Genomic DNA, 20,860 nt, shown 5'->3' with positions numbered 1-20,860 from the left:
GAGGACTGGGACTTGGTTTTGTTCACGTTTGTTCTCTGCTCCACCTCCTTTGCCTACCACAGGCACATGTTTGTATTGCCTGGCTACTGTAGGCACGCAATAAATATTCTCAAGGGAATGAGTGAAATAAAATGAAGAAACTCACGTCCTGAGGGCTCTAGGTAAGATAGAGAGCATTACGATACAGACTCAACATCTAGGAGCTTACAGACTAGAGGGGGCCTAACAGGTGGTGGACATGAGCCCCTATTACACTCTGTCTCCTCTCTTCCTACACTTCCTGCCTTCTCTCCCAGAACTTTCAGACTACCCCCTGACCATTCAAATTTCCTCTTCCCTCACACACATTTCTCCACCCCAGCCAGGACTTTGCACTCCCTGACAGTGGCCCATGCCCCAAACTGCCCACCCTCCTGGCTCTGCCCATCCCAAATCCCAGTCCTGAGATCTGTCTGCATCTACTAGGTGTTGTTAGCCTATGATCAAACTAATTTTCACTAATGTATGCATCACTGTCAGAGCAGTCTAGGGTATATGAATTTTTTAACTTTTTGTTATGGAAACTTTCAAATATGTACACAGCAGAGACAAGAGTATGATGAACCCGCATGTACCCATCACCCAGCTTCAACAATTACCAACATTCTGCCCTTCTTATTTCTTCTATTCCTCATTTTTTTCTTGAAGTATTTGAAAGCAAATCCCAGGGACCATACCATTCCACAGTTGCTGGACTATAAATATTTCAGTAAGTTTCTCCAACAGATAAGGACCTTTTCTTAAATAACCACAATACCATGATCAAAGCTGACAAATTAATAATTCCTTAATACCATCTAATACCAGTCACTGTTAAGTTTTACCCAGTTGTCTCAAAAATATCTTTCTGCATGGACTTGTTCAAACCAGGATCCAAACATGGTTTACACATTAGGCATATACTATTTAGGCTTAAGGCCACTTGGTAGAATTTCAAGCCTCATGGGAAATCACCTCAAAGCACCTCTGAACATTCCAGATTCTCTAACCCTAGGAACTTCAGTGTGGCCTCTCCCTAGCTGGAGAAAGGAGCTAGCCATCCAACCCTTCATCAGATCTTTTTTCTGTTTCCCAGTAAGGGATGGAGGGATTGTTGCCTTAGGGTGGGATGGGGAGGGGAGAACCAGAGAAATGCCTCGCAACTAGATTTCTGCTCTGCCTCCTATCCAGACCCCCCAGTCCCCACCCCCATCCTGGCAGACCTCAGAAATATTTGGTTCAGCCGTGTAAAAGTAATCGTAATTGCAGTCATTCCTGAGAGCTGCTTACCATTATGCCTAATTACAGTACAGCACAATAATCATTATGTTTATCATTAAAGATGTGTCAGATTGACTTTGCCATGAGTTTGATTTGATTTCAATACAAAACTGCTTCAGTATACACAGCCTTCAGAGCTTATTGCTTCTGGTCCCTATCAGGGAGCAGGGGACCAGTTGTTGGCAAGCCAGCAGCTGAGCATCCCTTCCCGTCCTGTCCTGTCCCTCCCATCCCATCCCACCCCATCCTGTCCCGTCCAGTCCCGTCCACTTCCGTGTGCTCTGACTGCTGCAGCTTAGGCCGGAGGTGCCAGCCCACCTGCCCTTCCTCTCTTCCTCTCCACGGGCTGCACATCTGGGCTCAAGGCAGAATGATTCACTTACAAACAGAAATACCGAAAACAACAGAACTCTGCAGGCTCTGCCAGCATCAACTGCTGATTCCCCCGTCCACAGGGATCTCAGTCAAGCTTCTTATTGACTCAATCCGTGCAACATCTTCATTATTCTGCCCACTGGGGGGAATGGAGAATGTGAGATGAGCCGATGTGTCCAAAGTCATCGAGTTCATCATTAGCAGAACCAGAAGGAGAACCGGAGGCTGTGGCTGCCGAGCCGGAGCTTCTGTGGGAGCCGAGGCTGGGTCAGGCTCTGTCCATTAGGCCTTCCTCTCTGGTACTAGATGCATTTTCAGTTTTCAGATGTACAAGATGATGCCGTCTGTGCTGCTGGGCAACTTCTTGAGAAGCAGGCACCTGAGAGTTGAGTCGGGGGGAGGGCAGCACTTTTCCAGCTCACGTTTACAAGTTGTGGGAACCAAGCTAATAGCCAGGACCAGACCTTGCCTCATAGGTACATTGTCAGGCTGCCTCTGCCGGCAGGTTTCTTGCTGCTTGCCAGCACCGAGGCAGTCACTAATCAGGTAAACCAGTGTGGAAGAAGCATGTCTACCATATCAAATCATTGCCTAATGAGCCTTCCTTTTGGGTCCTCTGCAGACCTGATAAATGTGGCCGGCTCACGTATGCTCAAATGCTCATTCATTCAGCTGGCCTTGAGTGAGGCCCATCTTTGTTCCTGCTCTGTGCTAGGTAAAGCTACCATCTGGTCCTTGCTTCTGAGAGCTACACTCCTGGCCGAATGGGGAAGAAGGGTGTGTAAACAAATGTGTCAGAGTGGGCCTTAGGGCTGTAAAAGACCTTGTGATGGCACAGGGAGCAAGGATCTCGCTTTTGGGGAGTCGGCAAAGCCTTCAAAGATGTTACATTGGAGCTGGGTCTTGAAAGATGAGTAAGAAGGGAGGGCCGGGCATTCTCTGCACAAGGAATGGTGAGTGGAAAGGCAGGGAAGTGTGACAGAGCATGAAGAAACCCAGGATCCTTTTGCAGATGTAAGCTATATAACTTTCCATTACGGTATCTCAAGGGCTTAATAATTTAAAGTTAGACTTCCGGGTAAACTATCACTCCAGTTTACTGATTTTCCATGGCCTTTGCTTCCCCACCCCACCACCACCCCCGCCTCTGCTTCTGTGCCAGCCTTTTGGCCTTTCTGCAGTCCTCTGCACTTAGCTCAAAAGCTGGTGATGAAATATGCCATTTCAATTCGTTCATTCTAAATTTTGCACCAATCACATTGGCCCACTGAATGGCTTAGCTATCACATTGGCCCACTGAATGGCTTAGCTATATGTTCTAGGTTTCTCCGAGCAGCAAAAGGAGGCTGTTTCTCCCTAGAGTCAATCCCAAGGAAGCAGAGCCTGCCTGCCATGGGGAGGGATGGCACAAAATCTCTGGAGACACCTGGACTCCATGTGCTAGGCCTCTGCTGCCCCATGTCTATTCTCAACCAAATGGCCTGTTTGCTTAGCTGCTGACTGCTGTCTTCATGAAAGGGACATTAAAACACTTGGTTTGAGTGCAGCAAGGTAATGAATAGTTCTTGTGTGGACTCTTAAGTAATGAAAGTGACACACCCCCCCGCCACCATTTCTGTAGCCTCTAGAGCTTTCCACAACATTTCTTCCATTGATCCTCATTAACAACCCTTTAAAGTTGGGAGGGTGGAGATCTGTGTCCCTATTTCACCAACTGGGAGATTGAACCTTGTGGGGTTAAATGATCCCAAGTGGTTCCAACGTTATCAGAACCGTCATGATCACGGTGCTGGGAGCTTTCCTACTACCACGAGCTACCTGCTGCTGAGCCATCCTCCCCCCATGGCTGGGGGGAGGCGGGGGGGATGGAATGTGGGCAGAGGCAGCGCTCCCACATTTACAGGACAGCTAGCTGCCATCATGCATGCAGTCTACACGCTCCCTGCACCGTTCGCTGCACACTCGCCTTAAGAAGGACCTCCAAATGTTTCCCGTGTTAGTCCCAAGCTAGTACAGTAAACAGCGATAAAGAGCAACCTCAGGAAGCAAATACCCCTCCAAGATGTAAGTCATTTACTCCCTTTTTACCAGCAGGATCAGGTTCAACCTGCATAAATCTATTTTGGCGTATTTTAATTGCTTGTAAACTGTTTCCTGGATATGCCACCGACCATGAATAATTAGAATCATTTCAATCGCTGGGTTTTTGAAAGTGAACGGGAGGGCAGACAAGAAGGGGCTGCTCAGAAGGGAGAGTCATTAGTTAAAGCCTGAGTGGGAGCACTGTCTCCTCCATCTCTTGTTTTTTTCATGATGTGACTAGAGCCGCCTGTTTTTTAGCTACTCTGGCTGCCCTTCATATTTTTATGCATCTCTCATGTTAAGTAATGCTAGCTGCTGACAATGACCAGACCCAAGTGGCCAGTGTCAGAGTCATTCATTCACTCATCCAAGATGGATGGAGCACCTACTATATGCCAGGCCCGGACAAAATCTCAAGGATAAGAAAAAGAATAATGCCCAGTTCCCAACCTTGAGGAGACCACGGCCTTGTGGGGGAGATGGGCACATAGAGAAACAATTACACTATGGTGTGATAAGTACTAGAATAGAGAGGTTGACAGCAAGCTGTGGGAAGGCAGAGGAGGAACTTTCTCCATCGGGGGCGGTTGGGGCCAGTGCAGCCGAGAAGCAACATTTAGCAGGGGTGCAAGGGAAGCAGAAGACTTGACCAGATAAGGAGGAGTAGGAGAGACACTCCAGTGCAGTGTGGCTACAGTGTAGAGGCCAGAGCCTGGCCCGTGGTGTGAGATAAGACTGGAGGAGTCAGTTGCGCCAGACTGTGAAGGCCTTTGTATGTCCTGCCTGAGAGTTTGGACTGGGTCCTACAGTCCGTGGGGAGCCAACCACGGTTTTTAAGCAGGGGGAATGACATGATCAGATCTGAATTTCGGACGGAAAACTCAGGGAGGGAGGGGAGACAGGGAAATCGGTTAGAGGCTGACTCAGAGAGCACAGCTTTGCTTTATCTTCCCTCTGGACTCCAGGAACTCCTGCCTGCATGTCTATTATGGCACTTACCGCAGAGCGTTAGAGCTGCTTGTTTGCACAGCTGCCTCCCCATCCACTCCTTGGGGGCAGGCGCTGAGTCTCAGTCATCTCTTCGCACCCAGAGCCTGGTACACAGTAGTCCTTGGGAGACATTGGTATCAAGCGAATGAGGGAACAAATGAATCAATAGGATATAAGCAAGTTCAACTCTGATTTGCTCCCAATTAACCACTGTGATGGATATATCAGACAGAAATCCTACTCTGATAGAATATCAAGCCCATCCATGACTTTTCCTCTGCCTCTGCCAAGCCCATCGACCTATCATTGTCCATCACGAAGGAAGGATGTGCTATTCAGAGAAGACAAGAAAGTTGCCTACAGAGCTGTGCTGGTGCTACTTATGACCCTGTACTCTGTTCTTTCTCATAAATTAATTTTTGATGACTTGTTTAGAACATATCTTCATTGTCTTCATTCTGCTCCTTCTGCCTTCCTTACCTTCTCTCCCTTCCTATTTAAATCTCGTTCATCCTTCGAGGCCAGTTCAGTTGCTTCCCATCACGCATCACCCAGCCCCACACTCAGAATTCCCACTTGAGTTCCCATAGCTCCAGAGAAATGACTCACCTGTAGTGTTCTTCTCATCATAGTTCTTCCTGCACCTCTCTGCCTTCTCTACTAGACTGCAAGCTCCTCAAGGCCAGGGATTGTCTGCTTCATCATTGTCTCCCTAGCATCTCCCCACCCTGCACCCTGCCTCAGAAGATAACCAGTGAGTGTTTTCAAATAATACCCCAAGCATATTGCATGCTGTCTGGCTGTCCCCTTAGAGATAGTGCCAGTCTTGGGAGTACCCTATGCCTCTCTCTATCTTCTTGCACCCAGTGAGATATGTTTTTCTTCATCTGACAAATGGCAAGAAGAAAAATCATTGTTCATCAAACAATAGGAATATCTCCCAGAGATAGAAATCCCCTAATCTCTATCCCCTAATCCCATATCATTTGGGGTATTTTGAAAGCACAAAATCCAGTGCCTCTAAACAAAACATAAGCACACTGATCCACTCAGGGTCATAAATTCAAATCTTTGCTGAGTAGCTTATTGTATGATGGGTCTCACCTATGGTGCTGAGTGAACAAAAAGAGAAGATGAACATTCTCTTTGAAGGAGTTATACTGAATTAGCTCAACTTAGAACACAGTAAGCATCAAGTACCAAGAATTCAAGTTTTCCAGGTAGAAATGTCCAGCAGACAATTATAAATTCAAGTCAGAGGCCAGGGATAAACACTGAACCCAAAAATTTAGGATCTCTGCATGGAAGTGATTTAAGCCACAGCAGAGAGTGTAAACTCTTGCAGAGAGAGAGAAAAGAGCTGAGGGGACAACCTGAGGGCACCTACGTTTAAGAGATAGGTAAAGGAAAATGATCCAGGGAAGGAGACTGACAAGGAACAGAGAGAGGAGTGGTGATGAGAGAGAAGACAGTGCCAAAGATGAGGCAGTAGTTGATGACAGGTGCTGCAGAGAGATCAAATAGGGTGAGCGATCACTGAAAAGAAGACATTAGGTTGGGTAATTAGGGGGTCGCTCTTGGTCTCCTAAGGCAGGAATAGCAAATATAGGGCACGTATGACTACATCCCTCCAGCCCCCACCCTGCCTACCATGTATTCCCATGAATTACTTGACAAACTGATTTGGGCACATTTTCCTGCTGAACCTAGACACAGCCCCAGAATCCTTCTCAACATAGTACCCCCAAGCAGCTACTACCAATCAATCAGAGTTGCCAACAAGCTAAAACCTCTTTGGCATTCTTCTAGAAAACAGTTCAGTGGAGGTGTGGGGAAGAATTCAGACAGCAGCATGTTGAAGTGTCTGAGAAATGAGGAGGTCAAGGCGCTGAAGAAAAAAGAGATCTTAAGAAGTTTAGCAGTGAAGGAACAGAGAGGGCAGTTGCTTGAAGTAGTGTAAGGATCGGGCCAAGGCAGCACTTACAATCCTCTAGTAGAATCCATTTCTTTTTTTTTTTTAAGGCCGCACCCCACGGCATGCAGGATCTTAGCTCCCCGACCAGGGATCAAACCTGCGCCCCCTGCAGTGGAAGCGCAGAATCTTAACCGCTGGACCACAGGGAAGTCCCAGAATCCATTTTCTTAAGGTCATCTTAGTACTTGTCCAGCAGCAAGCCAGGTAAAGCAATATCCCTGTACTCTTCCTTCTTCTATCCCCACCCTTGGCTAAAGGAAAAATTGATGTAAAAAAGCTTTGTGTGTAGGCTTGTTTCCAAAATATTCATTTGATCAACAGAGACGTATGGTATAACCAGAGTTGGCCCTGCACATATTTATGAAGGAGGAATTCTCTCTAATAGTGGAAATTTGAGGATCAGCCGTAATGTGGGGAAGATATTAGTCTTGGCCAGGGCCCTTCCCCCAAACCCCTTGAAACCACACCCTGAAGGAAAGCCTTGGCCTGCAGGGAGCCCCCCTAGTGAAGTGGCAGCCACCCTGCCCTTGTCTCCTCTGCCACCTCCTCTGTGCCTCCCCTTCCTTGCCAATTTACCCCATACACACGTTTTTATCTCCTCTCCTTTCTATCACCTCTGTCCCCCTGCCTCTTTCCTGCCACTTCCAAGTTCTCATTCCCTCCTCCTCACTTCCATTTCTCTCTCTTTTTTTTTTTTTTTTTTTTTTTGCAATTTGCTTATTTTTTTTGGCTGTGCGGCATGTGGGATCTTAGTTCCCTGACCAGGGATCGAACCTACATCCCCTGCATTGGAAGCGTGGAGTCCACTGACCACCAGAGAAGTCCTCTTCCATTTTTCTTAGTCTCATTCATTTGGATCCTTCTCTTCTTGTTCTCTCTACCCTCTTTCTGCCTTCAGAGTTTTGGAATACAGGGTAAGCTCTTCACAAGTTCGCCCTCATTCACTCTGAATGGACATTAGTAACGAAATCCAGTTTTGCTACTATCCATTATATGTAGAACTCCTGTTTCTTTGTACAGTTGATAAAGCACAATAAATAATAATATCTATCATTGAATAATAACATTTACTGAGCACTTACTATGCTCCAGGCACTGTTCTATGTGCTTTACATGAATTAACTTACTGTCACAACAACTCTACAAGTACCTTCTCTTATTATCCCCATTTTACAAAGAAAACCAGGGCACAGAACAGTTAAGTAACTTGCCTAAGGTCACACAGCTAGTAAATGGTGGAGCAAGGATTTAGGGCTCATCCCCTATGACTCCAGAAATCTCATTCTTTAACCACTATGCTTTTTGCTTCCTGTTGTGATGGAAAGCCCACTGGACTGAAAGTCCTAAGCCATGGGTTCAAGTTCACATCTGTTACTTTAGCACTGTGATTTTCTACAAGTCACCTCACTTGTCCAGTGACCCACACGTGTGAGGACAGTTTACTGTACTCTAGCCAGTACCACACAGTTAAGCTTAGATTTATTCCTCTGCCCTTCCTGTAATTATCTTTCTCATTTAGATCTTCATCTCCTCAAGAGCAGTCACCAGACCTTATTCTTTGTTTGTACTCAGCTTCCCCTCAAGAACCTAGAATAATGTTCAGCACCTAATAGAACATGTGCGTGTACACACACACACACACACACACACACACACACACACACACACTACTGTGGGTTAACTAACATAGGAACCTTACTGAATACACAGTACACTAAAGGGCTATATATGTGTGTGTGTTCATGAAGCCTCTAAGTACTTTAGCTAATGAGATAAGACTAGTTAATACTGGGCATATTCTTCGTTTAAACATAATCGGTGCTCAAATGAGCTAAGAGTTCCCAGGTTTACCTGATTATTTTGCTTAATAAAATTTTTTATACCAATAGTTAAAATACCATTAAAACTTCTGGATAATGAAACTATTTCCATGCCTTATTCATTCATTCACTTATTCATTCAAACAGTTCTTGGCACTGGTGTATGAGCCTCACCATGAAGCACTTCTTAAGTAGGGACCCTGTTCAAGTTGTGAGATGAGCTCCACAGGTGGGATACAGATACAGTCTAGATGGGGCTCTGGGTTTCCATCTTCGTGTCCACTCCACATGTAACATCTTGTCTCCAGTAGCCCACATCTCCCTGACCTCTCAGTCATGCTCTGGACAATCCGAATTCCCCGTTCCCCTGCCTACAAGCAATCGCCTTTGATGTGCTGCTTCCTGCCAGTTCAGTCCAACGACTAACGGGGTTATTATTTTTGTTTGTTTGTGTTGTAAAGCCATGGCAATAAAATTTACTCCCAATAATACCACTGCAATTTTGTGTCCTTAAAATGTACCATAAATGATATATGTAATAACTGAATTTCCTGTAAATAGAAATGTTTTTCTGGGGAAAAGAGGGCTTTTTTGTTTCCATCATGGTTGGGCCCAGGTTCTTTGATGGAGTAATTGGTGACATAAGAAAGGTTGAGAAGCATCTTACAAGACCATGTTATGGTTCAAAGTGCTGATGCTCTGTCACTCTTGTTGTGATGAGTTCTGTTCCCAGGGTGAGTCAAGACAAGAAATGCTCTTCCTGGCCAGGGCCCACATCACAATCACCAGCACAACCTCCCTAGCTGATGACAGAGCAAAGCCTCAGGGGTCTGTAAGAGGGATTGGCATCAACCTTGGGCTTACCCTGATAGGATCAAGCCTAACTTCTAGGAAAAGGTAAACCTTGAGTTAGCAATAAAAATTTTGAGAGCTTTTTGGAGTATTATAAAAAGGGGTCTGGCTTTTTACACTGACTAGGACGGAGGGATGTTAGTTTAGCCACAGGAGTCTATTGCCAGTGTGGCAAGTGTATTCCTTTAGGCATCTTTCTCATGCTGAATGTCATCCCTAAGGCTCTAAGAGATTTTACTTTACCATTCTGTTTCTTCTTCTCTGGTTGCTCTTTTTCTGCCTAGTCACTGGCTCTTTTTATCCCCCTACTACATTAGTCCTCAGCCATGACCTCACTTCCACACACCATCATCACATCTCCAGCTGCCTGCTAGACAGAGTGACCCACATATCCTACTGTCATCTCAAACCCACGAAACCCAAGCCCATCCCCTTCCCTGAGCCAGACTAGCTCTTCCTACTACTTCATCCCAGCTCTATCAGTGGCACTGATTCTCCTACTTACCCCGACTCAAAACCTAGGAGTCAACTTTGACCTCCCCTGCTCCCTTTCCTCCACAGCCAACCACTTACCAAAGTCCTCGGAAGCCTACCTTCACAGTGTCTCTTTCCCATCCTCTCCATCCCCACAGCAATCACTCTTGTTCAAGCCCTTGCTATCTCCCCCTTGAACTATGGCAGTGGCCTCCACACTGGTCATCCAGCCTTTGTATACTGCTCCCAGGTGTCCTAAGGCACAGCTCCAGTCCTGATATGCCTGTCACATCAAGTCCTATCTCCTCAACCTGGGGTTCAAGGCTTCCCTTGCTCTCCTTCTAGAACTTTAGCCAACTTCCCAGACTTGTCCTGCCTCCACTAACTACCCTCCAACCCCACCCCATCCCTGCCTATTTGCAATCGCCCATCCTTCAAGACCCTGATTCTCCCTACTGGATGTGCGTGTCTTCAGAATTTCATTCCTTCAACAAACATGAATTGAGTACCTATTATTTTCCAAGCCCTATGCTAGGAGCTGTAGGTAATAGAAATATGAATACAACAGTATTCTTCCCTTGTGGCACTCTGGCTAAGGAGCTAGAAAGACAGATATAAACAACTCAAAATCCCTATCAGGCTGCCTCTGGCTCCCATCCTGTGGGCTCTTCCCCTCAGCCTATAAATATACTTCTAAGACCCTCCCATCTTAAAATACCACCCTACTCCAGTCCCACCCCTGTACCAAACTCTTAAAAAAAAGGAGAGTGTATGTGTGTATTCTTACCGTCATTCTTTTTTTTTTAATTTTTATTTATTTATATATTTTTGGCCATACCACATGGCATGTGAGATCCTAGTTCCCTCACCAGGGATCAAACCCACACCCCCTGCATTGGAAGGGCGGAGTCTTAACCACTGGACCACCAGGGAAGTCCCCATCATTCTTACCTCTACTTCTTCCCATCAACTCTTCAGCCCCCTCCAGTCAGGCCTTGTCCACACCCTCCACTGACTTTGCTGCAGCAAAGATCTTCCCATGGACAAATCGGAAGACCACCCTCCTTTTATTTCAGCTGTCTTCAACATCTCAAATCATCACCAGAACTGTTTCCTCTCCCTCTGTCCACCTCTGAAGTGTTGGCTGTTCCCCATGATTCTTTCCTCACCTCTCTTCTCTTCTCTTACTCTATAGGAAGCCTCCCATGCTGGCCAAGGCAATTCCTTGGCAATTCTCATCCAATTCCTTTACGTCATTGATAACTCCCAAGTCTATAACACATATTCTGTATCTTAGGTCCAACCTCTCACCTGAATTACAGACCACTGTATCATCACGATTCTGACCCTAAACATGCTCCCCGTTGAACCCCCCTCACACATATACACCCCACCACAAACCCTTGTCCTCTGCTTGTATTCCTCACCCTGTCACTGTACCTCCTACACAGTGGGAAATCCTTGACTCTCTCTTCTTCCTTACTTCCCACATCCAACTCATTGTTTAGTCCTATTGATGCTATCTTTTAAGTTTTTCACTCTCGGTTCCTCCCACAACTGTTCTGGCTCAGGCCCTGTTACCACTCAACATGGCTCTAGCACCAACCTTGTCACTGGTCTCCCTATTTGCATTCCTCCCCTCAGATTCCATTCCATTCTCTACACTGTAGCCATTGAGTCCTCTGACCAGTGCCCAGCTGACCTGTTCATCCCCTCATTTCCAAGCTCCCCCAAGTTTCCATTCACTTATGCCACAGTTACTTGCCACCTCCTAGGGACAAGCACTGTTTTGGGAACTGGCACTGACATTGGGGAGCAAGAGAGTGTTCGGCCCTCGTGGACCTTCTAGTCTGGGATCAGGCCAAATGCCTTAGTGTGGGGAACACGCAGCGCCTACCGTGAAACTCATGCTGCCTCCCCAGCTTCGTGTCCTGATCCTCCTTATGCCCTACCCTCGAGCAACATCAAATTGTGCTAAATATGCTGTTCCATTCCACAGTCCCTGCTCTTGCCCAGGCTCTCTTGGGAATGCCTCCCTCCCACCCACCAGGCCCCCTTTGCAGACCCCGCCCTACACAGTCACTTCCTCTGGGGTAGTTTAGAGGCTCCTATGGGTAGTGCTGATCTCCAGAATGACCTGGGTTCCAATCTCACACAACACGTGCTAGCTGTGTGACCTCTGTCAAGTTATCTGACTATTCTGTGCTTCAGGTTCTCATCTTAAAATGGAAGTAATTCTAGAACCTCCATATGAGTTGGTTGTGAGAATTGTCAGTCCATAAAAAGTGCGCAGACACTTTAAGTGCCTGACACATAAGAAGCCTTTAATCAATATTAACTGTTAACTGTTATTGACATAGAAAACAAACTTATGGTCACCAAAGGGGGAAGAGGGGGATAAATTAGGAGTTTGGAATTAACAGATACACACTACTGTATATAAAATAGATAACCAACAAGGACCTACTGTATAGCACAGGGAACTATACTCAATATCTTGTAATAATCTATAAGGGAAAAGAATCTGAAAAAGAATATATATATACATATATACGTATAACTGAATCAGTTTGCTGTACATCAGAAACTAACACGACATTGTAAATCAACTATACTTCAATTTTTAAAAAGAGAAAACACATTAACTGTTATTACTTGTGACTTTAGTATTATTGTTATACCTCTCACCATACTGTTCTCATCATACTGACCCCTCCTACTAAGCATATCTTACAATCTTTGCACCCCAGTGACTAACCTAATCAGGTTAGGTACTTAATAAAGTATCTATTAAGTACCTACTGACACCTAGTCAGTAGGTACTTAATAAATGTTGAAGGAAGGATAAAAGGATTGGCTGTGCCGGGTTTGTGGTTTGGTTTCCTGTGACCACATAGGATTAGGAAGGAATAACAACAGCCTTAAGGCTTCTTCTGAATATCTTCTTGACCAAATATCTAAGCGTATGCTGTTTGCATTGCATGAGCAAGAGCTGGAGGGGAGTGAGCAAGAAAGGCACATTGAGCTGGCCTGAACCGAGCAAGACTGAGCTATTTTCCTTTCTTTATTCATTGACTCTTGGGTCGAGAAGGGACCAGCTCCCCTCAAGTGCTATTCGCTTCCACTCCCATCCTTCAGCCCCACCTCATCCTTTCCATTTGCCCCATTCCTGCTACCATGTTCCCCTCAAACACGCATAAATGGAAACCCAGAAAGCAAAAGGAGCACTGAGGAAAAAGGGGAAGGGGTGGAGAAGGGTTAGCACCTCCCTTCTTCCTTTGCTGAGATCAAAGCCAGCGTTTGCACTTGCCAGCCCCCTGGGCTCTTTCATACCCTGCTCCACCTGTCTGGGAATGGCATCGCCGCTTGCCTGTTTCCTTTCCTCTTCAACACTGGAGGGCAATTTCAGGGTGGGGCTTTTAGCTATTTCTACTGCTGGCCAAATCCCTCCACCCCAACATCTTTGTCTTATTGATCAGATTTCCTTTCCACCTTGCCAGTAAGTAACAAGTGGCTGAGCACAGGGCAGGAAACTATGAGAGAAGTCAGTTTCTCCACCGGCTCTAGGCGGAGCTCATGGTTTAAACAAGCGGGAAGCCACTGGGACTGCTGGGCTTTGTCTGGCAGGAGGAACAGGCTCTTCTTTCTGCATCGTGGGGGGCCCCCAGTGCTTGGCCCAACATCCCCCCAGGGTCTGGGTGAGGCACTGGTTAGGCAATAGCTTCTTGCCTCAGAAGAAGGGAATTCACATGTACTGACATCCTACCCAGTGCTGGGCCCTGTGGTCGGCCCTTTAATGTATATTATCTCTGTGATTCCTAACAACCCAGCCAGGTCAGGATTTATCATTCCTCTGGTAGCAACGACTGAAAGAGATTACGAAGCTCACCTGAGGCACACAGCTCTACTGGGTATGAAAATCCAGCTCTGCCTAACTCCGAGGCCGGGGCTCTTGCCGCCTCATCATGCTTCCTCATGCTTCCTCAAGAGCCGAAAAACTGTTCATGCCATAAATTGGCTCTTTGCATTATTCCACAGAATTAAGTGAACTGCCAGCTAAATCTTTTGTGAATTAATGTAATTCAACATAATTTTAAAGTAAAGGCTGAAGGAAATTCAACTCTACAGGCTCCACAAAGAGAATGCGACAGAACTTTCTGCCTTTGCAGAGTTCATGGTCCCGTAGAAAGGAGTTAACGAGTGCAAAACTAAAAGCATAATGTAACACAGAAACAGAAATACCATGAGAGAGCCAGAGAGGGGAAGAGGGCACCGCACCACCTTTGCCTTAGATACAGCCTCTGCCTTCCCAGTGCCTGTCACTTCCCTCAGCCCCAAGCAGAGCCTCCCAAGGCTAGGACCAGTCAGCTGCCATGTGGAACTGGATCAAAAAACAAGGACTTTCTTAAATCATCTGGGTCCCCTAGCCTAAGAATAGGGCGAATAAGCAGGACCTGGGAATAATATTTGATTGGCAAAGGTGGGAAGATGTTTAGGAGCCCACGCTTACCTGCAGCCAGCCTGCTTCAGCAAAGAATGGGTTATTTATGGGTTAGTTAAAGCCAGGTGCTCATGCAGCCAGGACAGGAGCCTTGATCCCAGTGAAGCTGAGCTCTCACGTGGCAGTCAGTTCTGGCCCCAGCTGACCGTCTTGCAACCATGTGCTCTTGGCCCAAGAGGGGGCTAAAGCCAGAGAACGCGGCTGAGCGTGCGGCAGGCCCTCACAATGAGGACACGTTGTTCCAGACGCTCAGCCCGAAACAGATAGCTCACAACATGCCTTGCTGACAGAGGATCAGCAGTGTTATCTTCGTAGATGGAGACAGAACATTCCCTCCTCCTAGACCTCAGCGAGGCCCCCTGACTCTGATTTTTATAGCACTTTGATGCCACGGGTTTGGGTCCCCCAGAGTGGCTCCTTTGTTGCAGCTGCCTTTCTTCTATTGCTCTCTCTAAACCCGTCTTTCCATACCCGTGAAATGAGTGTACTACTTGACACCTTCTGGAGGAGGAGAGGCCGTCCAAGGAGAGAGGGCCACACCTGTTTGAAGCCTTCTCTTCCAGAGTCAAGCCCACGAGGTTCTCGGGCTTAGACTGAGGGGCCCTCCTTGGCTAAAAATACAAACCTCTCAGGTTTCTTTGATCAGAATGGGAGACTTAGTTTCTGGATGTGTCCCCCAGGTAACCCCTCTTGTCCATTCCATATATGGATGTGGTAAAGATGATCTCTAATCTACAGAATTCGGGGCTTCAGGCATCAGAGAGGAATAACCCCAGCAGGAAGGAACTAGACCCCTCTTTCCTTTTTAGTTCAGTCCAAAAAAAAAAAAAAAAAGCATTATAAGCATTGGCACAGTCTTGGTCATTTTTCTTTTAATTAGATGTGTGGAGTCTTCTGTCGTGGATGTGCAAAAGCCATCTCCCCATCAAATTACTCCCATAGATTCCACAAAGACGCTGTTAGAATCCCTAGAGATTGTTCCACAACCTCTCCCATGGTGCCAGATGTACATCCAGACTCTTAACAAGGATAACCTGGTGGCAATGGCAATCACCCTGGATTATTTTCTTAGAGGCTCTTTGAATGACATCAAATTCATGACACATAGCAAGATCCCTTTTGCTCATGCCCTCTGTACCATTTTTTTCCATGGAATTTGAATTTCCCTGGCTTACTTACCACCTAACAATATCACTATTGAAAGTACATAATGTTAAGGACCATATGCTCTCTCTCCAGAGAGTGTGCACAAATACTATTTCTGTTAAAAACTAAACAGAAATAGTAGCTTTGCATATTTCCCATTCAAAGGCTTATCCCAATTGAATGATTCCCTTTGTCATGGGGTGTTTTTCCCCAAGCGGGCCCTAATAGAGGAGCTGAATCAGATATTGTGACTTACCAAAGGTCACAAGGAATCATCTAGTGAACTAGAAATAGAATCCAAAGACCTTTATTTTGATTCCCTGAATTTAAAAACAAATAAACTCTACTACGGAGAAAGAAAAACTAGAGAACCAGGCTCATTTGACATTCCCGGGTCAGGGAATTCAAGACAACCAAAACTAACAGGCAGCTGCCTTGGTCTGTGAGGACCAAGGAGGTGACTAAGGCACAGGTGCTGCCTGCCTTCAAGGAGTTGATAATCCAGTGCAGGGAGATGAGGTCGCTGTTGAAAAATCTCTACACACTGCAGAACGTGCTTGGGAACACCCAGAGGACCCCAGAGGAGGGTTTGTCCATCTTCACAGCCCCCGCAGCAGCAGGCACAGTGACCTGTATGTGACATGCCGGCAAGCACTGTCGATTTGTTGAACAAGGGCCATAAGAGATGTACCAACAGAACACTCTGGGGGTTGGTGGAGAATGAGGGACAGCTTTGTGAAGGAGGCGACATTTGAGCTGTGCCTAGAAGGATGGGGAGGTTTTTCACAGGCAGCAGGGGTTGGGGGAGGGCCTTTGCAGACCCCAGGAAAGAGCAATGGCAAAGATCCTCGCGGGGATGCGGGGCGGGGGTGGGGGGAACGAAGCCCGGTCTCATTTGGGAGAGCCCGGAGCAGACAAGTGTGGCTAGAGAGCAGGGGGATAGAGAGGCTAGAGAGAAAAGTTGAGACATGAGCAGAGAGGACCTTGAACACCAAGCCAAAGAATTTCACAGTGGACTGTCATGGGAGGTTTGAAAATGGGGAACGGTTTCCTGCTGCATCCTCCTGCCCTGCCCACCTGGGCCTCCCTTACCTTGTCAGTAGCGGTGGATTTCTCTTGATTGTTCTGTTTGTATGTGGTTTGGTTTGGAGGATTTCTGTGGTTTAGTTTGTTTTTTGGCCTTTCACTTTTCCTTACAGTTTTTCACAGCATATGGTCCTGATTATGTGCTGGAAATCACGCCAAGCTGCCGGCCAGACCGCAATGAGCCCCACCGAGTCCAGCAAATCCTCAACTACATCAAAGGTGAGCACCACCCCTCGAGTCCTGCCCTCCTCATTCCACCCAGCTTGTGGTGACCCATCAGTGGGGGCTTCCCCCAATACCATTTGTCATTTGGTGGCTAATCTTTACACCAACTTGGAAGGGAAACCTCTTCTTGGCCTGAGAGCTTGTTGGAATTCCGCACTGGTCACTCTGGTTGGGATTGTCATTTGGCCAGCTAATGTCACCTTCAGGGGAACAAAAGGTTCAACTTTAGGCACCTCCAGTGGAAAGCCAGTTCTAAAGTGTGCCCTGGAACTCTCCCTTTGAAAAGGGCAACAGTAAAATCCTCTCTAAGATGAGGGAAAATCAAGTCAATTCAGACTTGGGGTTGGGGGTAGGGGTGAAGGGTGCTCACAGACATTCTGTTTCAATGCGTTTCCTTGGTTCAGTAGAGCCTCGAGTGACTGTGAGCCCACAATGAGTAGTCAGGGATTCTGAAGCCCTGGGAGTGGGTTCCCCAGTCTCACTTAGAGCACTGGAGATGTGGCTGCTGCCCTATTCTTCCCTTCCCTGAGGCTGGCCTCCAATTATTCTGGCCTCTGGACAGAGGGAAAATGGCAGTCATCAGGTTATCGCCCTCTTGATCACACTGTCCACTAGCTGTTTGGGGACACTATTGGTAGAGCCCCCCTCCCAACCCCAGCTGCTGCTTCTCAACTCAACTCACTTCATCTACCATTTTTTAAAAGTCGTTTTGGCACCCATATTCCTGTTTAATTGAATGTGTGTACATGTGCATATTTTTTTGGATCCTAATTATTTGCAAAGTTAAGAGGCCAAAGGTATCACATTGCCTATCCTGGAGAGTGAAATTCCCATGCTTATTCATCTAACAACCAAGATAGCACCAGTTCTCCTAACTTTGACTCCCTCATTGGAATAGAATCTAGCATGAAAGGGGGGCCTATTCTGTGTCAGAGTTAGTCTGAGGGAACACGTTGTATCCTGGGCGTCTTTGCCGATGGTGATATTAAGGCCCCGTCCTCTAGTGCAGCCAAGTCTGTGACAACAGCTGAGTCCATACACAGGGATTCCACGTCCCAGGCTCCTTTGACCAGAGAAAGGTTTCTAAGCTCAAGAGTCATAGACTCATAAGGTTGTGCTCATAGCAATGCTTATTGCCCCTCTCAGGTGTCCCACATCCCTCAGCCTTTCCTTGACCCTGCAGTTTCAAGCCACCTCCCTCTGGCCTCTCAATGGCTACCAGCCTCAGAAGTCCTCACTTCCTAACCAAATCCTCCTCCCTCCTCCAACCTTTTTAAGGCCTTTAAAATCCTTCTTTTCCTGGCCCTTCTTCAGCCCTTCTCACTGCACTGCAGGCCCGATTAACACTCGTGCTCCCACCCTAGTTTCCTACTGCCCTTCTCAGATCCTGGACCAACTTCTCTTAACCCTTTTCCTTCTACCTTGCCATTTTCCCCTCATCCAGTCTCTAAATCCTGGTAGAGCACAGACAAAGCAATAGAAACAGAGGAACTAAACAAGGCTCTGCAGCTACTTGCTCAAACCTAGGTATGTGCAGATATCTGTATGCCCTCATGCTTTCCTGCGCACACACCCAAGCACTTATCTCCAGAGACTGGTGACATCTTGCTATTGAGGAAATGGAAATGACAAGCGAGAGAAGATGTAAGGAAGGTAATTCAAAGGGAAGAGAACTAGGAAAGGTTAAGAAACCCAAAAGAAGAATAAATTTTGAAAAGACTTGAAATAAAGGATTAGTTTGAGGGTTGGTTAAAAAATAGTAATAAGAATAATAGAAAGTCTTAGAGGATACGTAAGTTACATGGAAGTCAAGATTTTTTAAAAGATCCTAATAGGTTAAAGCAATATTCTGGCTGCAACGCCATGAAATTAAACTGGGAGAAAATATATGGACTAGGAATTGGGTCCTCAAAAGCAACTGGACACACACAAGATGGGAAACATGGCTTTGCAGCATTTTGTCTGCAAGAGAGTTAGGGAGTTTCGTCAGTGTGAGTCACCAGGGCAAGGTGGCCTCCAGAGATGCTAATGCAGTATCGACCTCACTTTAAAAGAACTGGAGACAAATAGGAGCATATGCTCCAGGAGGTCAGTTAGGATGGGGAGAGGACTGGAGCTCAGGCTCCAAGAGATCTTGTTGGAGGAGCTGGGCTTTTGGAGAAAAGAAGACCCAAGGGGATGTGGTCCTATATCTCTGAGAGGCTGTCACAGAGCAGAGGGCATAGACAGAGTCTATGTGGTCACAGGGCACAGATCTAGGATCCATGTGTAGATATTATTAAAAGGCAGATTTTCATTCAAGAGGAAGAAGAATTTTCTAACGATTAGGGCTGTCCAAAGTGGAACAGACTGCCCAGAAAGGAATGAGGTCTCTATTGCTGGAGACATACAAATAGAGACAAGGCAGTCACTTGACTGTCATATCGTAGACAGCCTCCTGCATTTGGAGGAGGGTGATTATACTAGGTTATTGTCAATGTTCCTTCCAATCCTAAGATTCTAGGATGCTGTACATTAAAATGAGAAAATAGAAAAACAATAAAAAGAAGATGATGAGAGTGCAGGGGTTGGTAGATGAGTCACAGTTGGGGGGGGGCACGGGGGAGGTAATGCTGTGTATAGGAAAGAATTGATGAGGAGAAGAAAAGAAACTAGATGGCTGAGAGTGGGTGGGGAGCCAGGACAGCAAGTAGAATGGCTATAGAATACTAGGAATCTTCAGATTTTTCCATTTAGCCATCCTTTTCATATTGATAAAGTCTTGTGTTCTAGCCATGCAAATGAGCAGAGCACGTAAGTCCAGAAGTGAAAAGAAATTCAGTTGAACCTAGAAGAAATGAGGCTAGAAAGAAGTCCAAATGTTGCTAAAAATGGCCAGGCTAACCTGCTATACTGAGACCGTGCCCCTCCAGCCTGGTGACGCATGCTGCCATCAGATAGTGTGTTGCCATGACAATGGTCAGTGTGGAAAGGCTGCTGAATTTTCTGCATTCTGAAAGATTTTCCTGAACCTGCCTACAAGACTATCATTTGTTCTTGCATATAAAACCTCTGTGAGGCTGGCCATTTCTCTCAGTGCCTCCCTCCCCCCACTCATTCCCACCCCCCATTAAACACAAAGGTAGTGGGGCAGAGGCAAGGATTATTTGGGGGAGGTGGATGGCAATGAGGGAGTGGATGGATTAAGCTCCACTCTATGGGAAGGAGGTTCACCAGCATATCTGGTTGAATTTGTTTAACCTTTGAGCTTGGGCTTTCTCTCTTTCTCACATCCCTTAGAAGCACAAAAGGTGGGATTTTTAACCTATTGGAGATGAAACCTGAGGAGGTTCATCGTATAGAGATGCATTCCGTATGCCACAGGATGACTGGAGGCACAGGCAGATTTGGACCTCACCTTATCCCATCTTTACTGCCCATTAGACTTTCTAAGAGAGAAAAACGACAAAAATAAAACTATGGAGAGTCCATTCAAGCTGTTAGCTTTATACAGAGAAAAGCTATGTGTTGCTCCCACAAATCGTTCTTCTCGTGCCAATGAATCTTGAAGATATGTGTCATTGTTCACAAGGAAGTGTGGGTTACAGAGTGGATCGCTTAGCCTAGCTCATGACCACTACTGTAAAATCACCCTCACACCATCTTCATGTGCTCAAACTTGTTTGTCTTTCCTCTCTGGTTGACGTACTCCAGAGGAGTTGGCTCACAGTGAACCTTCCAGAGTTGGAACAGTGCTGATGTGATCAATCCCCAGAGGCAGCTAGCTCCCTGAGCCTGCCTAGCTCTGCATGGGGAAACAGGGGTAGAGGTTTTCTAATCCCTGGTACTGATGACATTTGAATCAAATAAAAGTCCCTAGGGGGCCAAAAGCTTCATGTTGCAGCCCAGGCCCGACCTGGTGGGGGAGGGGGAGGGGAAGGTGAGTTGTATATATGTGAGTATGTGTTGCAGTTGTAACTGGAGGTTTCTACACTTGGCTCTGTGTTTCCAGATTCTACCCCAAGTTTGCCTAAGTTAGAAAAGTAAACAAATGGG

General features: G+C 46.4%; 1 protein-coding gene across 5 annotated transcripts in view; it reads left to right on the top strand.

Annotated features, from left to right (window-relative positions):
• Positions 1 to 20,860, top strand: part of HDAC8 (histone deacetylase 8) — a 244,229-nt gene that overhangs the window by 203,302 nt on the left and 20,067 nt on the right. For all 5 annotated transcript variants that reach the window (XR_003796451.1, XR_003796450.1, XM_029241489.1 and 2 more), the window contains one exon: positions 16,714 to 16,819. Coding sequence is in view for 3 of the 5 variants with exons in the window: in XM_029241489.1 (XP_029097322.1) it covers positions 16,714 to 16,819 (106 nt within the window). In the remaining 2 variants the exon portion in view is untranslated. The remainder of the gene's footprint in view (positions 1 to 16,713; positions 16,820 to 20,860) is intronic.

Source organism: Monodon monoceros, unplaced genomic scaffold (genome assembly GCF_005190385.1).
Source record: "Monodon monoceros isolate NGI ecotype Baffin Bay Population unplaced genomic scaffold, NGI_Narwhal_1 Super_Scaffold_22, whole genome shotgun sequence".
NCBI classification, from domain to species: domain Eukaryota; kingdom Metazoa; phylum Chordata; class Mammalia; order Artiodactyla; family Monodontidae; genus Monodon; species Monodon monoceros.
The sequence above is the reverse complement of the archived record's forward strand: the minus strand, read 5'-3'. Positions and strand labels throughout refer to the sequence as shown.